Raw genomic sequence first — 22,791 nt, 5'->3', positions numbered from 1 at the left:
ATAGATAGATAGATAGATGGATGGATAGAAAAGCAGATAGACATAGATGGATGGATAGATAGATAGATAGATAGATAGATAGATAGATAGATAGATAGATAGATAGATGGATAGATGTTGCTATTGTTAAATTGTTTCAGTCATGTCCAATTCTTTGTGACCCAATTTGGGGTTTTCCTGGCAAAGGTACTGGAATGATTTGCCATTTCCTTTCTTAGCTCATTTTAGATGAAGAAATGGAGACAAATTGTGACTTGCCTAGAGTCACATAGCTAGTACATGCCTGACACCAGATTTGAACTCAGAAAAATAAGTCTTCCTAACTTCAAGTTCATCACCCTGTCCGCTATGCCATCCATCTGCCTACATAGATAGAGAAAGAGAAATAGAAAGATAGATAGGTAGATAATTAGACAGAAATTCAGACAGAGAGGTAGATCGATCCAAATATATACATGTCTACATGTATGTATTTGTGTGTACATATACACATAAATATGTCAAAGAGGGGGAGGTCTCTCATGGGAGAGCTCTGTTAACCTATCCTGTTCAGTATTTTTATCCATAATTTGAAATTATACAACAAAGAATGTTTGCATATGGACATATTATGGTCAAATTAAAGATAAACTATGGAGCAGGCTAGGCCAACAGAATTCTGCCCCTAGACATTTCTCCTTGATCCATTAAGCAATACTTTTTGGATACAGTTGTTAAACCAGCCTTGATCCCACCTGATCATTCTGTCATCTAGCTGGATTTTTTCTATCATAACCAAAAGGATATCAACTCAGTTGGACTCATTTCAATTTAACAAATAATTATTAAGCACCAATTTGTAGTGCTGGTACTATGGTAAAGACAAAGCAATGTGAAAGTATAGGTCCAAGCCATGTGATACTCCTGAGAGTCTAGGAATTTTATTCAAAAACATCCCCCGGGCCAGCATCTCAATCTTCCAGACAACACTGAACTTGTGAGCCAAATCCACACACTTGCTGACTCTCAAGAAATTTACAGGTTAGCTAACAGCATCAACACAGAGTAGCATGGTACATGCATGGTAGGAAGTTAAGGGGAGCCCAAGACAGATTATAAGAGTTCTTGGAAAGTTTGATAAGATGAAACTTTAATAACTGAGCTCTGATGCTTTTCATTATTATTCTCAGAGTCAGTCCTTTGACCTCTGACCATTGAGTTCCCAGAACTCCTCTGGCTTCTTAACATACTCTGTTCACATTCACTATTTGCCTTGGAGCCTAACTGATGCCCAAAGGGTGGGTGATCTTGTGGTTAAAGTTTTACCAATTGGAAAACCCTGGAAAGGAAGGGGAAAGGCATCATCATTTTGTTTCTCCCCTATTCTCCTTCAAAAAAATGTGCAGTGGTTCCCATTCTGATGGCATCACACCTATACAGGCATGGTCTTTCTTCATCCTTAAGCTTTCTCACCAGCATTCAAGGCTGTAGATACGTGATCAGTTCTGCCAGCTCCTGTTCAGAAAAGGTAAGCAGGGGAACATATTATGTAGCTCATAATTTCCAGATGGAAAGGACCTCAGAGGTCCTCTAATCCAATCTCTTCTTTTTATAGATAAGAAAATCAAGTCCCAGGGAAGTTAAGGGATTTGCCCTAGGCCACATAATTAGTAAATAGCAGAGGCACTATTTGAACTCAGGACATCTAAATCTAAAACCAGCAATTTTTCCACTGAGTCATGTCTAAGGAGTATTATAATCCAGAATACCATTTTCCATATGGCACTAACTGAGCTAGAAGAATGATTTTTGTAGCTTGCTCTGCCCTCTGTGTCTCCCCCCTCCCCCAAAGTTTCCAAATATTCACAACACAATTATATGTGCTTATAGGTTAACAAGAGTGAGGAATAATTAGCCCCAACATTGAAACAGTGAAAGGGAAAATGACTCCTCAGACTGTGCATCTGTATTGCATTAGAGTCAGAATGTGGATTTGGCTCACCCTGGCGCTCCCTGGAAGATCGAGGTGCTGGCTTGGGGTCACTTTTTGAATAAAACTCTTATGATTGGAGACTTGCAGAGCAAATCCTTTTAGGAAGGCTGAAAATGGCCTGGATCTTGAGTTTCCCAGCATGGGAACTTGTTCCACTGATACAAATTTATTAGTAACACTTCTGTAACTAACTTGTTAGTCTTAAAGAATTGACTGGGGTTATTGAGAATTTGTGTCCCTCCCTTAGAAACCTAGCCAGTACCAGAATGAGGCTTCTTGACCTCAGGGCCAGCTTTTTGTCCGATATGCCAGGCTGATTTGCCACAAACAAAAAGGTAGCATTTTAAGATGTATCCACAAACAATTTCTAAATGCCTGTTAAAAACAAATCTTCTGATTTAGAACAAGAATTAGAATCATTTTTTGTGCCTTTCCTGCCTATTTAAGGGGAAATGATTTTCAGGCATCAAAGCTAACAGCAAGTCCTAAAATAATGTATTAAAGTGAGAATGGATTTTTCTATTGGACATTATCAATACCTATAAGACACTGGTACTTAGTATCTGCCATCAATAGATTAGGCAAGGAGCGTGGGAGAGTGGAAAGATCACTAAATATGGAGCTATATAATCTTAGTTTGAATCCCAGATCTGCCACTTTTTCACTATGTAGTCTTGAGAAAGTCATCTTCTGGTCTCTTTTTCCTTATCTGTAAAATAAGAGTGTTAGACTAGCTGACCTCTTTCAAGATCTCTGAGTCTATGAACAGAAATTTCTCAAAGGCAAAGACTTGTTTTTTTCTTTGTATTCTCAGAGCTTGGCACAGTGCCTTGTAACTAGGGCCATTTTGTATTTTCCTTTGGTCCAAATAATTTGTCATCAAAAAACCAACCTACTAATAATGAGACTCTAGCCAGGCTGGTCCTCAAAAAAGCAGACATGTTTCCTAGTCTGTATGTAAGAACTTCCCAGCATGGGAGAACCTACCAGAACTTGTGGTCACTGACAAGCACCCAAATATCCAGGGCCACTGCTATGACTCAATGAGGTATCAGAAGAGGACATTGGTGGAGATCTTGTATATAGTAGGCACTTGATACATGTTCATTTCTCTGAAATGAATCAGTCATAGAGAAATGATGATGTAGTTACTTCAGTCTTGTTCACAGCAAAGGTGGTTTTTAAAAAATTTATGTTTTATTAAGAACATAAAATATCAACAAAAATGACAAAAGAACAGAAAAAAAGATTGCATATGACACTGTGAACTTCTGTAGTATAGAGTTTGACTTTTAAAAATATATATACAATATTAAATTTAACCCACAGGAAGCAAAACTACCCTATGTCAACTTCTGAACTGAACTTCTGTATTCTGGTGCTTTCAAAATGTTTCCTTGACATTCTTTTTTTTTTCTTTATTTGCATCACTCTAATTACCTACCAACCACCCCACCCCAATAAAGCCCTTCCTGGTAACAATAATTAAGTAGCACTAAGGAAAACAAATCTACGCATTGGCTGTGTCTGCAAATTCATGTCTCATTCTGCCCCTATATAGGCAGTCCCTCATCTCTCTGCCAAGAAGTGAAGGCATGTCTCATCAGCCATCTTCTGAAGTCATGATGCCTCGCCAAACTGAACAGAGCTCTGAAATCTCTTGAAGTCATTTTCCTTTCCATTATTGTGGCCATCATGTAAACTATCTCCTGGTTTTGCCACTAGTCTAAGTTTTCAAGTATATTAGGATCATAGGGTTTAAAATCTGGAAAGGACCTTAGGGACTTTATTGTGACCCCTCATCTTCCAGACGAGTAAATTACCAATAATCTCCTGATTCATTGACTGGTCCAGACTTTCCCCAACCCACTTAACTCATCATTTTCATTCCACTTTCTTGATCTGTGATGCCTTATCTCATTTTACCATGAAATGACAGAATGAGCCAGGGGAACACTATCTATCAGGAGCAAAAGTGGAAATTATTTGTTCTGGGAATCCAGGTGGCAATGAAGTCACTTGGAGCTGAGCTATCCTTGATTTGTTTCCTGTAGGAGTCCTAACAATTCCATCAGAGCCAATGGCCAGGTCCCTTAATTGGTGACCCTGGGGCCACAGATGACTGCATCCCTGGAGGAGACAATTTTGAGATGACTCAGTAGAACTGTAGAAGCACCGTCGTCTGCCAAAAAGTTCATGCCTGGACTATTGCATTTTTTTTTTTTTTGCTTTCAGAGCCCTTCATCACCTCTTCCTGCCTCACCTTTCCAGTTTTCTTATACTTACTAGTCCATCCCCTAAGCTCCCTGTAATTCAGCAACACGGAGCCTCATTGCTATTTCTGGAACTCCATCCACTGATTCTGTGAATTTTCACTGATTGTTCCCCAATTCTGGAATGTTCTCCTTTCTTATTTCCCTGGCTTCCTTCAAATTGCAGCTAAAATCTTATCTTCTATAGAAAAGCTTTCCTGATCCTCTTACACTAGGACCTTCCCTTTCCTGATTATTTCCAATTAATTCTATACTGAGCTTATTTATACTTAGTTGCTATGTATTTTCTCCTCCATTGGACTGTAAGCCCCTTAAGAGCAGGGGCTGTCTTTGCTTTTCTTTATCCTCCATAATTCTCATAGTACCTGGCACGTAGTAGGTACTTCACAAGTGTTTACTGGCTAAATGACTACAGAATTAGGTGCTAGATCTGCCAGGATTTTTTGTGTTTCTAGAGCTGCTGTAACTGCAGCTCACTTGGAATCCCCAAAGACATTTTTGGACAACATTTGCGGTATTTTTGTAAACTTCCAGAGACGGTGGAAACTACAAATTGGTTTTGATGTGCCCCAAATGATCACAGAACACATTTCCCATGGAGTTCTATTGCTGCCTTTCAGATTCCCCTTAAACCATCCTAAGACAGATCCAGATTTGAAGCATGCATAATGTAGAGGAAAGTGAAATGAACACGGTATCATAGGAGAATAGGATTTAGGACTTATTCATTCATTTTAGTGGTCTTTGACTCTTTGTGACCCCATTTGGAGGTTTCTTGGCAAAGCTACAGTGGCTTGTCATTTTAAGTGAATTGTCCAGGGTCACACAGTAAGCACCTGTGTCTGGATTCGAACTCAGGTCTTTCTGACTCCAGGCCCATGCTCTCTCTAGTGTGCCACCAACCTACCCTAGGAGTTAGGTTTAGAAGAAATCTAAGGAATCAACTAGTCCAACCCCTTCATTTTACAGATGAATGAACAGATGTTCAGGAATCATTTAATCTTGTACCACTGGATCCCTATCACCAGCCCACCAGTTTGTGCAATTAAAAAAAAAATTCAGACCTGTGATTTCCTGGACATTCCTGGTCATGGAACTCCTAGCAATACAGATTAGTGCAATTTAGTTCAGCATCTGGCGAACTTTTGCTTAGGGAGACACATGGGTCATTGAGAGTTTAAGTGACTTACCCAGAGTCACAGAACCAAGAATGTACTAGAGGTAGGATTTGAACCCAGTCTTCCTTACTCTATCCACTGCCTTCAGTTCTTGTACCTAGAAGTCTCTCTCTCTCTCTCTCTTTCTCTCTCTCTCTTTCTCTCTCTCTCTCTCTCTTAGAATCAGTACTGTGTATTGGTTCCAAGGCAGAAGGGTGGTAAAGGCTAGGCAATGCGGGTTAAGTGACTTGCTCAGGATCACACAACTAGGTAGTGTCTGAGGCCAAATTTGAAACCAGGACCTCCCATCTCTAGGCCTGGTTCTCAATCCAATAAGCCATCTAACTGTACCCTATAGAAGTCTCATAACAAATGCTGGTTCATGGTGCAGCTAATACAAAAAAAAGGGGAAAAAGAGGTGGTGGGTTCTCCCTCACTGGTTATCTTTAAATCAGAATGAATGAATTAATGAGAAAACATTTATTAAGACTTTCTATGTGCAAAGTACTATACTAAGTGCTAGGGATACAGAGAGAAAAACCACAGTCCCTGTTCACACACATAGGAGGTTTCAGCTACAAAGTATTTGGAAAAGCCTCGTGGCCCATAGGTACCAGGAGCAAAGCAGAGAGATAGCAGCACAGCTTCTTTCATGCTATTTCCATTGTTACCGGTGGAATTCTGGTACCAAATCACTGAACAGTGCCAAGGACTTTAGTGGCAAGAGTTCTTTCCCAGGCTGTGGTTGTTGCAGGGACTGAGGCTGCAGCCTCTGTGAAGGTGGCCCCATTGGACTGTCTGTGAGCTCCTTGAGGGCAGGGAACATCTTTTGCCTCTTTTTTATATCCCCAGCACTTGAGACAATGCCTGGCACATAGTAGGTGCTTAATAGATGCTGGTAGATTGATAGTCACTGGGTTATGGATAACTACTTGTCAGGAATGAGATGGAGATTTCAATTCAGATACAAGTTAGAAAAAGGTGATATTTGAGATTCCTTTCTCATTTTGGAATTCTGTGACCTAAAGAATCCATCCTGTTATTAAGTTCTCCAAAGGAGGAAATGGTCCATGTGTTAATCCAGTGTTGAACTGTATTACTGCTCAGAAAATGTAATTTTACCCAAGTTAACACCATTGTGGCTCAATTTTAAAAATTTCCTTTTCCACCCTAAATTAAAGATGGAATCCTTGAGTTGGAAGGAACCCTAGAGCAACTAGCCCAACACTACACTTTCCTCATGCATAAATCACACATACACAAACATGAACATAAATCCCCATCATAACCAACCCCACCCCAAGTGATTGCCTCAGTTTACTAATCTGCCAAATAGGGATAAGCCCATCTTCTCTGCTCCTCTCAAATGGATTGTTGTGAGGACCAAATGAGAGGAGGAGACATGGAAAATGGCTTGTCCTTTGTAAGGCTCCCTTGTTATTGTTATTGTTGTGATGGTTGCCATGGGTCTCAGGAAGCCCCGTATCCTGGACTCCTGGTTTGTGCAACCCACGTTTGATGCATCCACCTGCCAGGGTCACATTCTCTAGAATACACATTTCCTGTGTTATCCCAGGTGTCTTGTCAAGACCTCTGCCATTGGGAGATGCTCCGGTTGTAGAAAGATCCTTTCTGAAGACCCTGGAGTTTTGAGCCTAGCCTGGGACTAAGCAAGTGAGCATGAAGTCTAAGGCATGGTGCAGCCTTTGGCAAATCCACCCGGACAAGATGACCTAATGAGTCTTTTCCATTTCTTATTTTTATGACTGGGCTCACTGTTTGATTTCTGGCTCTCGTCTCTCTTCCTTGCAGCTGTGATCCCTGGGATTCAGGCAAACACTTGAGATTCCTTTTCTCAGACAATCCTAACTCAAATGTGTGGGTTGGGAGAGCTGGGGTGCTAGGCAGAGGGGTACTCCAGACTGAGGTGTTAACTCTCAAGCTCTGTCTTTTTTACTTCTGGGCATCATGGTTCCTTTTTCTATGACAACAACAACAATAATAAACATAACTAGCATTTTTATAATGCTTTAACTTTCGCAAAATGCTTTGTAAATATTTCATTTGATCAGCCCTGGGAGGCAGACACTATTACTCCCATTTTATAGATGAAGAAACTGAGGGAGAGAGGTTAAATGAACTGCCCAGGGTCATATAGTTAGTTATTGTCTGAAACTGGATTTGAGCTGATTCTAGGTCCAGCACTCTTATTTGCTAGGCTATCTAGTTGTCTGCTATCATGGTCAAATGTGTATGTGTATATGTGTGTATTTGTGTAAATTATGGATGGTTATATTTTTGTAAGCTATATTGACATAGGTAATTTCTAGACATCCTATCATTTCTCCAATTCTTTCTTTCCCTGATCACAGTCTGCCGTTGAGAGGGGTTTCATGGGTAGGCATCAATTTTTTTTTTAGTCTCTACCTAACTGCTTGAGGACTGAGTAATATGGGAGAGCTTCAGTATTTGTCTTCTGAAATGTTGTCATTTCTTTCCTCAAAATGCCTCTTGGATTGATTCCTTCCTCAGTTAACACCCTAGTGGAAGCTCATAATTATCTCATATCTGGATTACTGGAAGAGCTTCCTAGCTCATGTTACCCCTCCCATTCACTCTTCCCTCCAGTTCAACCTGAATCCAGCACTGCTAGACTAATCCTCCTAAAACACTGATTTTATCATGTTGGTCTCATCCAAAAACATATAGTAGCTCCCTCTCTTATCTAGGAAAATTCACAAGTACAGGGAGGAGGAAGATATGCTAGAAAGAAATTCGTGTGAAAAATACCTGTGAAATATGGAAAAGTGTGGAGAGCAATTAATGTGGAAAACTACTTATGATCATACCCTATACTAAGATAAATTCAGAATGAGTGAATGACTTAAATATAAAGAAGGAAACTATAAGTAAATTAGGTCAACATAGAATAGTATACCTGTCATAGCTATGGGAAAGGAAAGATTTTAAGACTAAGCAAGAGAAAGAGAATATTATAAAATGTAAAATGAGTAATTTTGATAACATTAAATTAAAAAATGTTGTGTAAACAAAACCAATGCAACCAAAATTAGAAGAGAAGCAACAAATTGGGGGAAATCTTTATAACAAAAACCTCTGACAAAGGTCTAATTATTCAAATTTATAAGGAGCTAAATCAATTGTACAAAAAATCAAGCCATTCCCCAGTTGATAAATGGGCAAAGGACATGAATAGGCAATTTTTAGATAAAGAAATCAAAATTATTAATAAATACATGAAAAAGTGTTCTAAATCTCTTATAATTATAGAAATGCAAATAAAAACTCTGAGGTACTACCTCACACCTAGCAGATTGGTTAATATGAAAGCAAAGGAAAGTAATAAATGTTGGAGGGGATGTGGCAAAATCAGGACACTGATGCATTGCTGGTGGAATTGTGAATTGAGACAACCATTCTGAAGGGCAATTTGGAACTATGCCCAAAGGGCACTAAAAGACTGTCTGCCCTTTGATCCAGAAATACCACTGCTGGGTTTATACCCCAAAGAGATAATAAGGGGAAAGACTTGTACAAAAATATTTATAGCTGTGCTCTTTGTGGTAGCAAAAAATTGGAAAATGAGGGAATGCCCTTCAATTGGGGAATGGTTGAACAAATTGTGGTATCTGTTGGCAAATGGAATATTATTGTGCTAAAAGGAATAATGAACTGGAGGAATTACCATGTGAACTGGAATGACCTCCAGAAATTGATGCAGAGTAAAAGGAACAGAACCAAGAGAACATTATATACAGAGATTGATACACTGGCATAATCCAATGTAATGGACTTCTCCACTAGCAGAATGCAATGATCCAGGACAGTTCTGAGGGACTTATGAGAAAGATGCCATCAACAACCAGAGAAAGAGCTGTGAGAATAGAAACACAGAAGAAAAACATATGATTGATCACATGGTTCGATGGGGATATGATTAGGGATGTTGACTTTAAATGATCACTCTATTATTTCAAATATCAATAACATGGAAATAGGTCTTGATCAATGACACATGTAAAACCCAGTGGAATGGTTTGTTAGTTACTAGAGGGGGATGCAAAGAGGAGAGAGGAAGAACAAGAGTCATGTAACCAAAGAAAAAATTCTAAATTAATTAAATAAACTTTAAAAAAAAAACTACTTGTGAGAGGAAGAGAGAGTTAATGGACAGCAGGCTCATGATGAGGGAGCAGTTGGGTGACTCTGGATGGAGCACCTCACCAGGAGTCAGGGAAGCTTGATTTCAAATTCAACCTCAGACACATCCTAGCCATGTGATACTGGGCAAGTCACTTCACCCTATTTGCCTCAGTTTCCTCATCTGTAAAATGAACTAGAGAACAAAATGACAAACCACTGTAGTATCTTTGCCAAGAAAACCCCAAATAGGATCATAGTGTGTTGGATAGGACTGAAATGACTCAACAGCAATTGAACAATAAACTCATTATGAATTAATAGAATGACCTGACATTCAAAGTTTATACAGTGTTAGGCCATGTTTAAAGCATATTATCCACAGGGTAGCTAGGAAGCATAGTGAATGTAGAACCAGGGCTGGAGTTGAGAGGATGTGAGTTTAAATCTGCTAATACACTTAATATCTGTGTGACCCTTGGAAAGTCACTTAATCCTCATTGCCTAGTCTTTATCACTTTTCTGTCTTAGAATAAATACTTAGTATCCATTGTAAGATAAAAGGTAAGGTGTTTTTTTTTAATAAAGTACATTATTCAAAGGAGCAACATAATATCTCTACTACACTCTATCCTGGTTGGGCCAGATATGGATTCATAAAATCAGAAATCTAAAACTGGATGAGAAAGACTGAGGGAGATGAAGTGAAAAGATGAAATTGTCATGTGACTGATTACTTGTTTATATGGGTATGTGATTTAGGATTTTGGTTTTAAAGGACTGCTTTCTTTTATAAAAACAAATAATATGGAAATGGGTTTGAGTGATAATATACATATATATATATATATACATACACACAAACACAAACACACACACACACACACACACACACACACACATATATCCCAGTAGAATTGCTTGTCAATTCTGGGAGGGAGGAGAAAGAAAACAGGAATCATGGAATCATGGAAAACATTTAAAAATAAAAAATTTTTAAGAAAGAAAAGATGAAATTGTATTTATTGATTTTATATCCTTTACTGTAAAATCAAGTCATCTCATTTCAACTTTAAGGTCATATCTGTAACAAGGGTGTTCAGAAAAGATAGTCCCTGTCATTAATTAACTGTATATAAGCAGTGATAGATAAGGAGAAGAGTTAGCTTAAGAGCTCCTGCTGTCAACCTTGGAATGTTAAGAACACAACTTGACTAAATCCTGATTCTGCATAAAGAAAATAGAAGGGATCATAGAGTCGGTTGTAAAAGTAGCAATTTATTAATAGTATTTGTTTTTTGTTATCTAGTTCCCAATTATATTTTAATCTGATTCTGGCAGCAATAGTAATTTTGCTGGTGCAAAGTGGCTGATGAGTCTGGTATTGGACACCTCTTCCCTACTCTGCCTAGCTGAAAGATGTAATACTACAACTGAGCTTTGAAGGAAAATTTATATTCTTCACTATTTCCCATTATTTCACAATCATTAGAATTTTCCACTAATTTTACATTACAATTTTCTTTTTCCTCACAATTATTAACACTAATTACATTATCCTTTGTTTCAATCACATTATTTATAAATTCATTAACCTTATCTCCATTTTCCCTTGATTCCTCAACTACAGGAGAACTCCGGGTACACCTTCATAATGAACATGAGCCTTTGTTCTGATCACCCTTATGTCCACTCACTACTTGACTGTACTTGGGTCTAGCTCCTGATTTTACCCACTCCTGCATAGTGTTCAAATTAGGTGCTTGAGCTCCCTGACAGCAAGAATTTTGGCAGTTGTTGCTGAGAGCCATCAAAGACCACGCTGTTTGACACAGTCACACATGGAAACTAGGAACTACAAATCAGCCCCCAGGAAGGATGGAAACACCCATTTAACCCCCCCCCCCCCAGTGACTTTCCTTATTAACATCCCCTTATTATTGGAATTGCTATGATTATTATTCTTATTTAGCCCCAGGAAAAATAGATGAGAGCAACATGCTTGCAGGGTTAATATAGATGTCCCACTCTGTCTCCCCAGGATATTACCAGGAGATCCTACTTACAAAATTAAACCTTAGGATTCTTATATGCCCAGTTAGATAGGACCTTCTTTTCTAGGCATAAAAAACTCTGGCAAATCTGTGCTCTGAATTCCCCAACCTATATCTGGGTCATGTTGATTCTATCCTCTGACCCTGCACTTAGTAACAATGTTTTGTTGACTATCTCCCTAGGCTTCCTGTCTGTTGTTAGGTTCTATGGAAACATGTATGTTGAGAATGAAACTGTGTGGCAAGTAGATGTGTGATCATGAGGGTATAAAATAAAGCCAGGCCTCAGCCAAGGTGGAGCACTTTATCCTGTGAAACCTGTACTGTGAGTTGAATGTGAAAGCTGTGTCCCATCCATCATTCAGCCAACACCATCCCACCTTCAAGACTCCATCCCCTGTGGGAGACTGGCCCACCCCACAGCAAATTGTTAATATTATTTCTTCTTTGATAATTATTGTTATTCCAATTATTACATTGTCTATTATATCCATTATTCCAATTTAGTTGCCTAGAAAACTGCCCTCTGAATCTACATTCCCTAACAAAATGTCCCATATGATTACATAAGAAACATCATAGAGATCCAGATCTCCTTTCTCTTGGTTTGTACTGGTTGGTTGGTTGCACAGATCTAAGTACTTTTATTTCCTTTATTTCACTATCCTTTGTTTTATTTTCAGCTTCTCTTAATTTCTTTTTCAAATCCTCAATTACTATATCCCTGTCTTCATATCTATCATCATTGTCCATGCATAAATACATTGTTTTTCACCTTAATTCTTCCAAACCCATCTCTTCCCAATCTGGGCAATTATTTTTTAAAAAATAACTTTATCTTAGGACATGCATTTTTTATAAATAGTCTCTTGATGCGTGCAATTCTGTTGTCCGCTAACATATCAAGGCCTAAGATTACTTCCACAGCATCTGTAATTCTGTCTAAAAATGTGGTTGGTGACTCATTTTGCTTCTGCTTTATGCTCTCAAATTTGGACCAAGCATTAGGGCATTTGGAATGCCTCTTCATTACATCCACGATTGACCTCCTGGCCTATTTCATCCTTGTATAATCCAGGGATGAATTCTTATCAATACCTTCAAAATCCTGTGGACATGGGGTCAAAGATGGATCATTTCTAGTTTCCTCTATGAATTGGTTCCTTTCTCTCTTGGTTAATAATTCCTTCATTAATAAGTAAAAATCAGCATAGTCAGGGTCAAAGATTTCTATAGCCCTTTGAAATTCCTTCACCACTTTATTAGGTTCATCAGAAAAGTACAGAGTTCTACATCTGATTTTTTCCAAATCCTCAGGAGTAAATAGTTTACAAATTTTAACCTTACAAACTTCATCTTGTATAACCACAGGTATATCTCTTAGAGGAAACAATTATGCTTGTGTTTTATTACATTCAGCATTCTCCCTTTCCAATCTAGACATCTACTTAATATTTCCCTCATTAATTTCCTTATTTATATCATTATCTTTCAAATAATTTAAAACATTATTATTCAAAAATCATCCTCTCTTTCATACATTGCTCCATTGCCTATATTTTATCTTTCATTATCATTATCATCTGCTTCATCTCTGAATCTTTTGTCATCCATAAAACAATTGCCCATAGTTTATAACCAACACCAAAAAACAAAACTCTACATTTATACAAGTCAAGTAAACATAAACACATCAATGGTACATAAGCTAACACAGTTCTTATAGTCAAAGACATCACTGGTTCCATCCATTCATATCCTAAAACAATATAACAACAATGGGGAAACAAGGTGAAAATCCCATAAGGGTTATGTAGGAAACAATCCCATAAAAATACAAAATAACATTTGCCATGTCTCCTGACATGTTATTAAGTGTGTACATGAAGTTGCTATAAAACACAGGATACGTGTTATTATTATCTACTATGATTAGTAATAACAAACACCAAATAACAGAATAAAAACAACAACAACAAAATTACTTCCTAACATGTGCTATTGGCCTTTAGGATATTTAAAAATTAAACTTCCCTCAGTGTCAATAAAGAATCAGAGTTCTGAAGAGCAACCAAGTGCTGGAGAGGGACAATCGAATGTTGCAAGCTGGTCCAACTGTCAACCTACTGATTTCCCTGTTTTACTTTGGTCTAAGACAATTTTTGTAGGTTTGCCCTACTGACTTGTCAGATGTAATAGGTGGGTTAAAAGAAGGGTTCAGAACTAACTATATATATGTAAAATAACAGGTTCATTTAGCTAAAGGGGAAAGGGAAAAAGGGAATTAGGGGATACCTAACTTCTAACCCCAAACAGAGATGAAAACCCTTAAAAACCTTCTATAATTATTCTAAACTAATTCCTAAAGTAGTAAGTTAGGCTAGGGGGTTTGGTAGAAACAGGGACAAGAGCCAAAGAATCTCACAATACAGGAGTCCTCTTTGATTCAAGCAATAATCCAGTAGTAAGTCACCAGCACTGTTGAAATCCACTTTTCTGTAGCAGCAGCAATAGCAGCAAGGACAGGCAGAATAACAAGAAAGCCAAAGAAGAGGGAATCACTGGCTCTCTGGGTCCACACCAGACAGACACCGTCTGGGCTTTCCTGACTGCTAGAGAAAAGCAGTCTCTCCCTCTTCCAGAGGTCCACCAATTGTGTCCAACAACTGCCTCTGTGTTCAGTTCCCCAACTCTTGAGAGTTCTGTGTGGAATCTAGTTTGCAGGATCTCTTGCTGTCAGCTTGCAAAATCCCTTGCCCAGTGTCACAGAGCTAGGAAGTGTCTGAGGTCACATTTGAACCCAGGACTTCCCATCTCTGGGCCTGGCTCTCCATCCATTGAACCACCCCCCCCAAGATTAGTTCTTAGTTATATGCTAGTCATTTTCTCTATATTTGCCTTCCTAGATAAATTAGAAACCTTGAAAGCAAGATTATCTAGCCATTTAAAAAATATCTCCATAATGCTTATCCTTTGAATTGCACATAGCTATGGGTGCTCCCTAGATAATTATTGATTGATCATAGGAAAACATTTATTTTCAATAAAAGAATCTAAACTTTACATATAAATCATATTATAGTCTTTAAAGGGCAATTTGTCTTGGCCCAAAACCTTACTCCCTACAGTTATACATGTGTGCATGCTTACATATATATATATATTCATGCACACAGACACTTTTATTTCACCAAAGGCTCTCATATAGGTCAGCTTTGGCCATATATTTCCCAGAATCTTGCCTCTACCACATTTCCAATTCATTTCTATGCCATACTCCCTTTAATTCCTTGTCCTCCTCTTTTAGCTCTTCTGTATAGGCTGTATTTCCCCATTAGGATGTAAGTTCCTTGAAAGGAGAGACTAGTATTTGTTTGCTATCTGCTTATCTGCCTAGTATATAGCAAATGTTTAATAAATGCTCAATTCCCATCAATCTATCTATCTATATTATCCTTTCCATCTTTATAACTTTCTATCCATCTATCTTTCTATATTTATCTCTATTCATCTCTATTGATCTATCTATCCTTCCATCCATCTATATTTTTATAACTATATCTCTATCCATCTATAGCTATCAATCCTTCTACCCAGATATTTTATGTTACTATCTCTCTGTTTCTCTGTCTCTCTGTCTCTGTCTCTGTCTCTCTGTCTCTGTCTCTGTCTCTGTCTCTCTCTCTCTCTCTCTATATATATATCTTTCTATCCATCTATTATTATATACCTATATTTATCCATCTACATTTATCCACCCATCTATCATTTCTATATTTCTTTATCTATGCTTATCTACCCTTCTATCCATCTGTCTTGATATATCTCTATCTCTATCCATCTATAGCTATCTATTCTTCTATCCATCTATATATCCTTTTATCTATCTTTATTACATCTATATTTCTCTCTCTACCCACCCACCTATATATGTCTGTTTCCATTAGTAATAACAAACCCACAAACTGGGCAAAGTTCGCTCCTAATAATCTGTGTTTTTCCTTTATCCCAGAAAGCTCATGTGAAAATAAGCAAGCAGACCTCGTCTTCATCATCGACAGCTCCCGCAGTGTCAGTCCCTATGATTTTGCAAAGGTAAAGGAATTCATTGTGACCATCTTGCAGTTCCTGGACATCGGCCCTGATATCACCAGGGTGGGCTTGATCCAGTATGGCAGCACTGTCAAGAATGAGTTCTCATTGAAGACTTTCAAGAGAAAGTCCGAGGTGGAGAGAGCTGTCAAGAGAATGATGCACTTGGCCACTGGCACCATGACTGGGCTGGCCATCCAATATGCAGTGAACATTGCATTCTCTGAAGCTGAGGGTGCTCGACCTCTCAGGGAAAATGTGCCTCGGATTATTATGATTGTGACAGATGGGAGACCACAGGATCCAGTGGCTGAGGTGGCAGCAAAGGCGAGAAATACAGGCATCTTGATCTTTGCCATTGGGGTGGGTCAGGTGGACTACAACACTCTGAAATCCATTGGGAGTGAGCCCCATGAAGACCACATTTTCTTGGTGGCCAATTTCAGCCAGATTGAGACTCTGACTTCAGTGTTCCAGAATAAACTATGTGGTAAGAAAAGTCTCTGTTTCCTATGGCATGGGTAGCTTCCTTGCCTTCCTTTGCCTGTGGACAAACCCTTCTACAGGGACTTGTGAAATATTCCAAAAACTTTTATTTTTCAGTTAAAATGATTTTCCACTAGTCTTTATGGAAAACCCATTTCAAGAGACAGTGTTCCATAAATTCAATCCAAATTGGAAAATAGAGCCACTCTAATTTTCTTTTTATTATAATATTAATAATAATAAGAAACACTAGCATTTTAATAGCACTTTAAGGTTGGAAGAGCATTATACATATGTTATCTCACTTGATTTTTTAGAACTGCTCTTCCTACTCATTAACCTAATGTCTGATAAAGTAAAAAATGTAGAAAGTAGAAAAGGGAAAAATTCCTTATTTGATAAAACAACAACAACAAAACTGCTTGAAAGCTGTTATGTGGTAAATATTATTGGTGGAGATTGATAAAAGCTGTGGAGATCAGTTTGGTACAGCAGCAACCATTATTTATTATATAGGAGAGGTAGGGAAAGGAAACAGGAGGTAGGAAATAGGATAGTATATCTCTTAATCCTTATACTGTGTCTAAAAATCTAATCCTATACTAAAATCTCTAAAAACCCTCTATCTAAAGAATCTTCTTGCCTGACAAAGCAGGCCTAACTAAAACTACTTTCTCTAACTACAAATAAACAAATTCACTATCTATCTTAACTAATTGATGAACATTTATCAGTAACAAACTCTTTAAAGTAATTCCTCTATTAATTGTCAGTTGAAACTGCCTGTCACACAGACACAGACAGTTCTACAAAACTGAAAAGCAACCTGGAGAACTTGGGCTTAGACCAATACATTTTGTGACATTCTATAATACATTCCAAATGAATATATAACTTTAATATTAAAGATTACATTGTTGTTGAAAAAATTCCTCTTCCTTTTGATGCAACTCAAGCACTGCCTTCTACATGAAGTGTTTCCTGACTCCTCAAACTGCTAGTGCCCTCTCAGACTACATAACATTTAACTACCCAATGCCCCCCAAATTGCCTCCTTCCTAACTAATTTGTATTTGTTTTTATTTACTTACTTTGTATTTTTCAGAATGTATATATGAGTAACAGTGAGGCATAGCAGATAGAGAGCTGCCCTTAAAGCCAGGAAAATGTGCCTTCTAGTCTTACCTCTAACACATAGAGCCTGGACAAGTCACTGAAATGTGTTCAGTGAGTAGGCAATTACAGAACTAGAACTTGCAGAGAATGTGTTGATCTACATTGGGAGAGGGAGTTTCTTTACCCAGGTGGTCTGTCCACCAAAGAAATCACACAGGTCTAGCATTTGGTTGTTAAGTCATTTTTCAGTCCTATCTAACTCTTCATGACCCCATTTGGGATTTTCTTGGCAAAGATACTGGCAAGGTTTTCCATTATCTTCTCCAGCTCATTTGACAGATGAAAAACTGAGGTAAATAGAGTTAAATGTCTTTCCCAGGGTCATAAAGCTAGTATGTATCTGAGGCCAGATTTGAATTCAAATTGTCTTCGTGATTCCAGACCCAGCACTCTATCCACTGTGCCATCTTGCTGCCCAGGTCCAGTCCTTACCCCATCTCTGTATATTTATTTATGTACTTGTTTCCCCTCCATTAGACTTTAAGCTTCTTGTGAGCAGGAATTGTTTCATTCTTTGTATCCATATTCCTAGTTCCTAGCAAGTGACTGGAATATATAAGATGCTTAATAACTGCTTGGCATTTAGTTAGATCAGAATGCCTATTCTCTAATCTCCTAATGTCATGATAATTCCTTCCCTACAGACAAGACCAATTCTATGATTAGGCTCCATGTCTCTATCCAGTTTCTTTTTGAACTCTGAAATCCTTGTCTCATCCTTTTTTTAAAGGTTATCTCCCTACACTGTGGGTTGCCTTTTCTATTTAATGAACTGTCCAGGGCTCCCCTTGTCTGGTTGGGGAAAAGGATAAAAGATGTAACTTTGATGGCAGGAAAGTGGAAAGAGAGAGAGATAAAGGAGACAGTTTTACTGGAATGAGGGTCAGGACTGAAAGCCAAGTAAACAGGAGGAAGAACAGGGAACTTCGAATAAAAAGAATTAGGGAGGCTTAGAGAGAATCTGTCCAGGAGAAGGGACTTAAGAGTCTCAAAATCACAGAATTTTAGAGGAAGGAAGGCTCCTAGGCTTACATTTAGTTGAAAGAGACTTTCAAGGCCATCCAGTTTAACACTCTCATTTTAAGGATGAGGAAACTGAGACTCAGAAAGATTTCTGAGTCTGCTTGTTTGAGTGCTGCTTGTCAAAGGTTGGGACAGTTAGGTAACACACTGGATAGAACTCTGGTCCTGAAGTAAGGAGGACCTGAGTTCAAACCTGGACTGAGATACCTCGTGATTCTGGGCAAGCCATTTAACCCTGTTCACCTTTGTTTCCTCATCTGTAAAATGAGCTGGAGAAGGAAATAGCAAACTCTCCCAGTATCTTTGCCATGAAAACTCCAAATGGGGTCACAAAGAGTCGGACATGTCTGAAAAAAATGACTAAACATTCAAGATTACACAGGTATGAAATATTAGCCACAAAATTTGAACTTAGTTCTCTTGACTCCAGATCCAGTGCTCCTCCCATTGTACCATATTCCATCAAAACATCAACTTAAAGTAAATTCCACCATTGCATACGTCTTATTTTCCAACATATTAATAGGTTTTCTTAAATTGTTTTCTGCTTTCTTTTTTTTTTTTTTTGGAAAGAATTCTTTGTTATAAGGGATGGTTCTCTGGGAGGAAGTAAAGAGAAGGGAAACGGGGAAATCTATATGATGAAAAAACAAAAGATATCAATGAAAATTTTTTAAAAGAAAAAGTCAGTTTGACCACACCACTCAGTGCCATCTAGTCTAACTTATAAATTTAAAAAATAATCTCTCCTATAATATACCTTATAAATGGTCATTTAGCCTCAGTCCAAAGACCACCCTAACAAAATCCACTCTTGTTAAGGCAGCCAGAGAGGAAGTGACTACCAAAAATCTCTCTTTTCCCCCATTTTCCTGGTGCCAAAGCTGGTACCTTTTCTCCACCAGGCAGCTGAATCCTACTGTGTTTCTCTCTGAACAGTAGAAGCATGTGGTCTTTTGAAATAATATATCAGGGGTTAGGATTGAGAGCCAGGCCAAGAGACAGGAGGTCCTGGGTTCAAATTTGACCTCAAGCACTTCTTAGCTATGTGACTCTGGTCAAGTCACTTAGCCCCCATTGCCTAGCCCTTACTGCTTTTCCGCCTTGGAACCAAAGTTTGGTGTGTTGGAGGAGCAGGACAGAGAAAGACATTCTTAATGATAAACCATGTGTGCCCCTTTCAGTTCAGTAGTTTTTGCATGTTGGATAATGGTTTGTTATTTTCCCCAAATGAAAAATTACTCTTGACCCATCTACCTTGGTTGGAGAAGGTAAAAGATGCCCATACACTATTGTACTGCCTTCTTTATCAGGTGTCCAAGTCCTGCTTGGCAGGTACTCTGTCTTAGTAAATAAGGAGTATCATCAAGCTCAAAAATAGACTTTTGAAAGGGTTACCAGTGGAGTTTCTAAAGCCCTCTAAATGAAAGGATGAATAAATGAATGAACAAGAGACAAAGCATTTGTGAAGTGCTTACAATGTGCAAAGCATTATCCTGAGTGCTGAGGATACAAATAGAAAAGCCAGATGGCCTCTTGCTCTTAAGGATCTCATAGTCTGATGGGGGGCTTCAGCTGAAAGTCATATAGAATGGTCCCGTGATACTTATGAAGGAACCAAGCAGATGGTAAAGCATCTTCTTTAATGACATTTCCACTGATAAAACTATCTCCATTTTTTGATGTAAAAGTATTTGACAGGACTTTGGTGGCAACGACTTTTATTTCTGGGTCTTCGGAAGCTCTGGCTGCTCAGGAGTAGAGGTTATCCCTTTAGAGGAAGTTGTCAGGTCTCATCTCATCCAGGGGCTAGGCTGGAAGCAGGGTTATAATAGTCTCTGATAGTAGAGAAACTCTTGAGCTCAAGAGTCTGAACTGTTTCTACAGTGGTCTGAGGGGAGTCAATGGGGTTTGACCTGCCTGACACATCTAGCCTTCTGTCTCTCGCCTAGGTGTCTTATTAGGCTGGCTTGCTTGCCCTGTGGGTGTGGGTGGGCACTTGATGGGGGTGGCTGGCCCCTTCTCCCCTAGATGATACCTGGGCTAGAAGCAATGCCAGTAATCTGGGAGGCACTGCTATTCCAACAGCTCTTTAGTTTACCTATCCATCAATGACAGCTGGTTAATGGTTAGTATTGATGATGGTGAAGATGGCAGATCCATTCTCCACCAATCTAGATAAAGCTGTTATTGTTCAGTCATGTCTGACTCTTTGTGACCCCACGCTGGGGGGTTTTCCTGGAAAAGGTGCTGGAGTGGCTTGGCATTTCCTTCTCCAGCTCATTTTATAAATGATGAAACTGAGGCAAGCAGGGTTAAGTTACTTTCTCAGCTATTAAATATCTGAGGTCAGATTGGATTTCAGGAAAATGAGTCTTCCTAATTCCAAGCTCAGTACTTGTGCCACCTAGCTGCCTAGATAAAGCTACTTTATCATAAAATAGGTTGCCTCCTAAGGTAATAAGTTTCTCCTCTTGGTTCTACTGGCTTTCTGGTCTTCAAAATTATGTCTCACCTTCTGTCTTGTCAATTGATTGGCATTTGGTGGGAGCAATTGGCCCTTCTCCCATGGATGATTGTTGTTGAGCCTAGGCTAGAAGGAGAACTTCCCTCAGTGCCTGGGATCTCCTGACCTTGGAACATCCATTCTGGATTATTCCTTTACCAGGCCAGTTTCTCTTCTCTCATTTGTGGGAAGCCCCTCCTGGGTCCTTTGTTTAGTGGAAGACCCACGGCTGGCCAACCTCCATTCCCTTCTTGGCCCTGCTTCTGACTTTCTAGACTTCAAAAACATGCCCCTCTGAGAACCTTCCTTCTTCCCTCTATGCCCCAGAGCTTTCACATTCCTTTTTGTGTATTGTTTTTCCCTATTAGAACATAAGCTCCCTGAGGGCAAAGATTATTTTTCTTGGTGTTTACAGTTGTATCCCCAGTGCTTACCCCAGTGCCCATCACATAGTAAGCATTTAATAAATGTTTGTTTCCTTTCTTCCATCACTTGAGGTCTCCAAATAGACATTAAATGACTACTTCTTTGGGATATTGTGGAAGAAATTCCTGTTGAGGTCAGGGTTGGACTAAAGGATCCATGAATTGGATCATCTTTTCTAACTGTCATGCACCTTTTATTTTTAATCCTGCAAAATTGATTTTACCAAAAAAGATCTCTTTAAAGAGAAGAGAGTTTCCCCCAACATGTCCCTTGGGAAAGATTTGTAGCTTCTGGGATCCCCCTGAAAGCCATTGTTTTTGCTGTGCACTGTCAGTATGTGGGTTAAAGGAGACTGGAAAAAATATATTTGGTAGAATCCTTCAAACTGTTTTCAAGGTTTATGGCTTTAAATGACTTCTGTGGAATTTACAATCTTCCTTTCCTGGAATATTAAAAAAGCAATTGATTCAGTAATAGCTTTGACTGTTTATTCATTTGGATTGAAAACTTTAAATAGAGAAGCTTAAAAAAAAACACTTTGGTGTTGGCAGGAAACAAATCACAAGGTAATAAGACAAGACTAACCAGTTAACCCGACCTCTCATAGGCTTCAATATTGACTTGTCTGTAGACCTTCTCCTAGAATGAGACAGGAAATTTAAGAGGCATCTCCTGGTCTCTCACCTTCTTTGCATTCTAGAAACTTTGCAGTAACACTGGTAAAATCTTCATAGGGTTAGGGCTTGTGATTTTATTGGTACAGGGGACTCCTAGGTGGGGAAACACCTTCTACCAATGCAGATCAGCACCTTCTTTGCAATTTATAGTCTTAGAGAATTTCCTAGAGCAGAAGTGTCCTACATAGAGCATGCAGTCTGCAACCTTTCTAAGGACAGCTAGAATCAGATGAAAATGTGGTCAGTATGTGGCCAGTAGGGATCCTTACATATAGCTTAGTGGTCCTTGTTCCTATCTGAATTTGACACCACTAACCTAGAATATTGCAGTTTACCCAGGGTCACAAAGTTAGTATGAGTCAGAGGCAGGATTTGAACTCAAGGGTTCATCACTTGAAGGATGACTCTCTGTCCCCAAAGTTATACTGCTTAGAAAATTTTAAATGGGGCAGGATTTGAACTTAGGGATTCATCACTTGAAGGATGACTCTCTGTTCCCCAAGTTATACTGCTTAGAAAATGTAACTGGGGCAGGATTTGAACTCAGGGGTCCATCACTTGAAGGATGACTCTCTGTCCCCCAAGTTATACTGCTTAGAAAATGTAAACTGGGGCAGGATTTGAACTCAGGGATCCATCACTTGAAGGATGACTCTCTGTCTCCCAAGTTATACTGTTCGGGAAATGAAAACCGTTTTCAGAGTACACAGGCTGCTCTATAAAATCACTTTGCTTTGCAGAAACTGATCCAATCTATAAGTTGTTTCATTAAGAGTTAAAACCCCGCT

The 22,791-nt window shown here is 38.8% G+C and overlaps 1 protein-coding gene across 1 annotated transcript in view; it reads left to right on the top strand.

Moving 5' to 3' along the window:
* The window catches only part of MATN2 (matrilin 2), a 213,638-nt gene that overhangs the window by 50,276 nt on the left and 140,571 nt on the right, over window positions 1–22,791 (top strand). Inside the window, exon 3 of the mRNA XM_056823286.1 lies at window positions 15,630–16,199. Coding sequence (XP_056679264.1) covers window positions 15,630–16,199 — 570 coding nt within the window. The remainder of the gene's footprint in view (window positions 1–15,629; window positions 16,200–22,791) is intronic.

Source organism: Monodelphis domestica, chromosome 3 (genome assembly GCF_027887165.1).
Source record: "Monodelphis domestica isolate mMonDom1 chromosome 3, mMonDom1.pri, whole genome shotgun sequence".
Taxonomy (NCBI): Eukaryota; Metazoa; Chordata; class Mammalia; order Didelphimorphia; family Didelphidae; genus Monodelphis; species Monodelphis domestica.
This window is presented reverse-complemented; position numbering and strand designations above follow the sequence as displayed.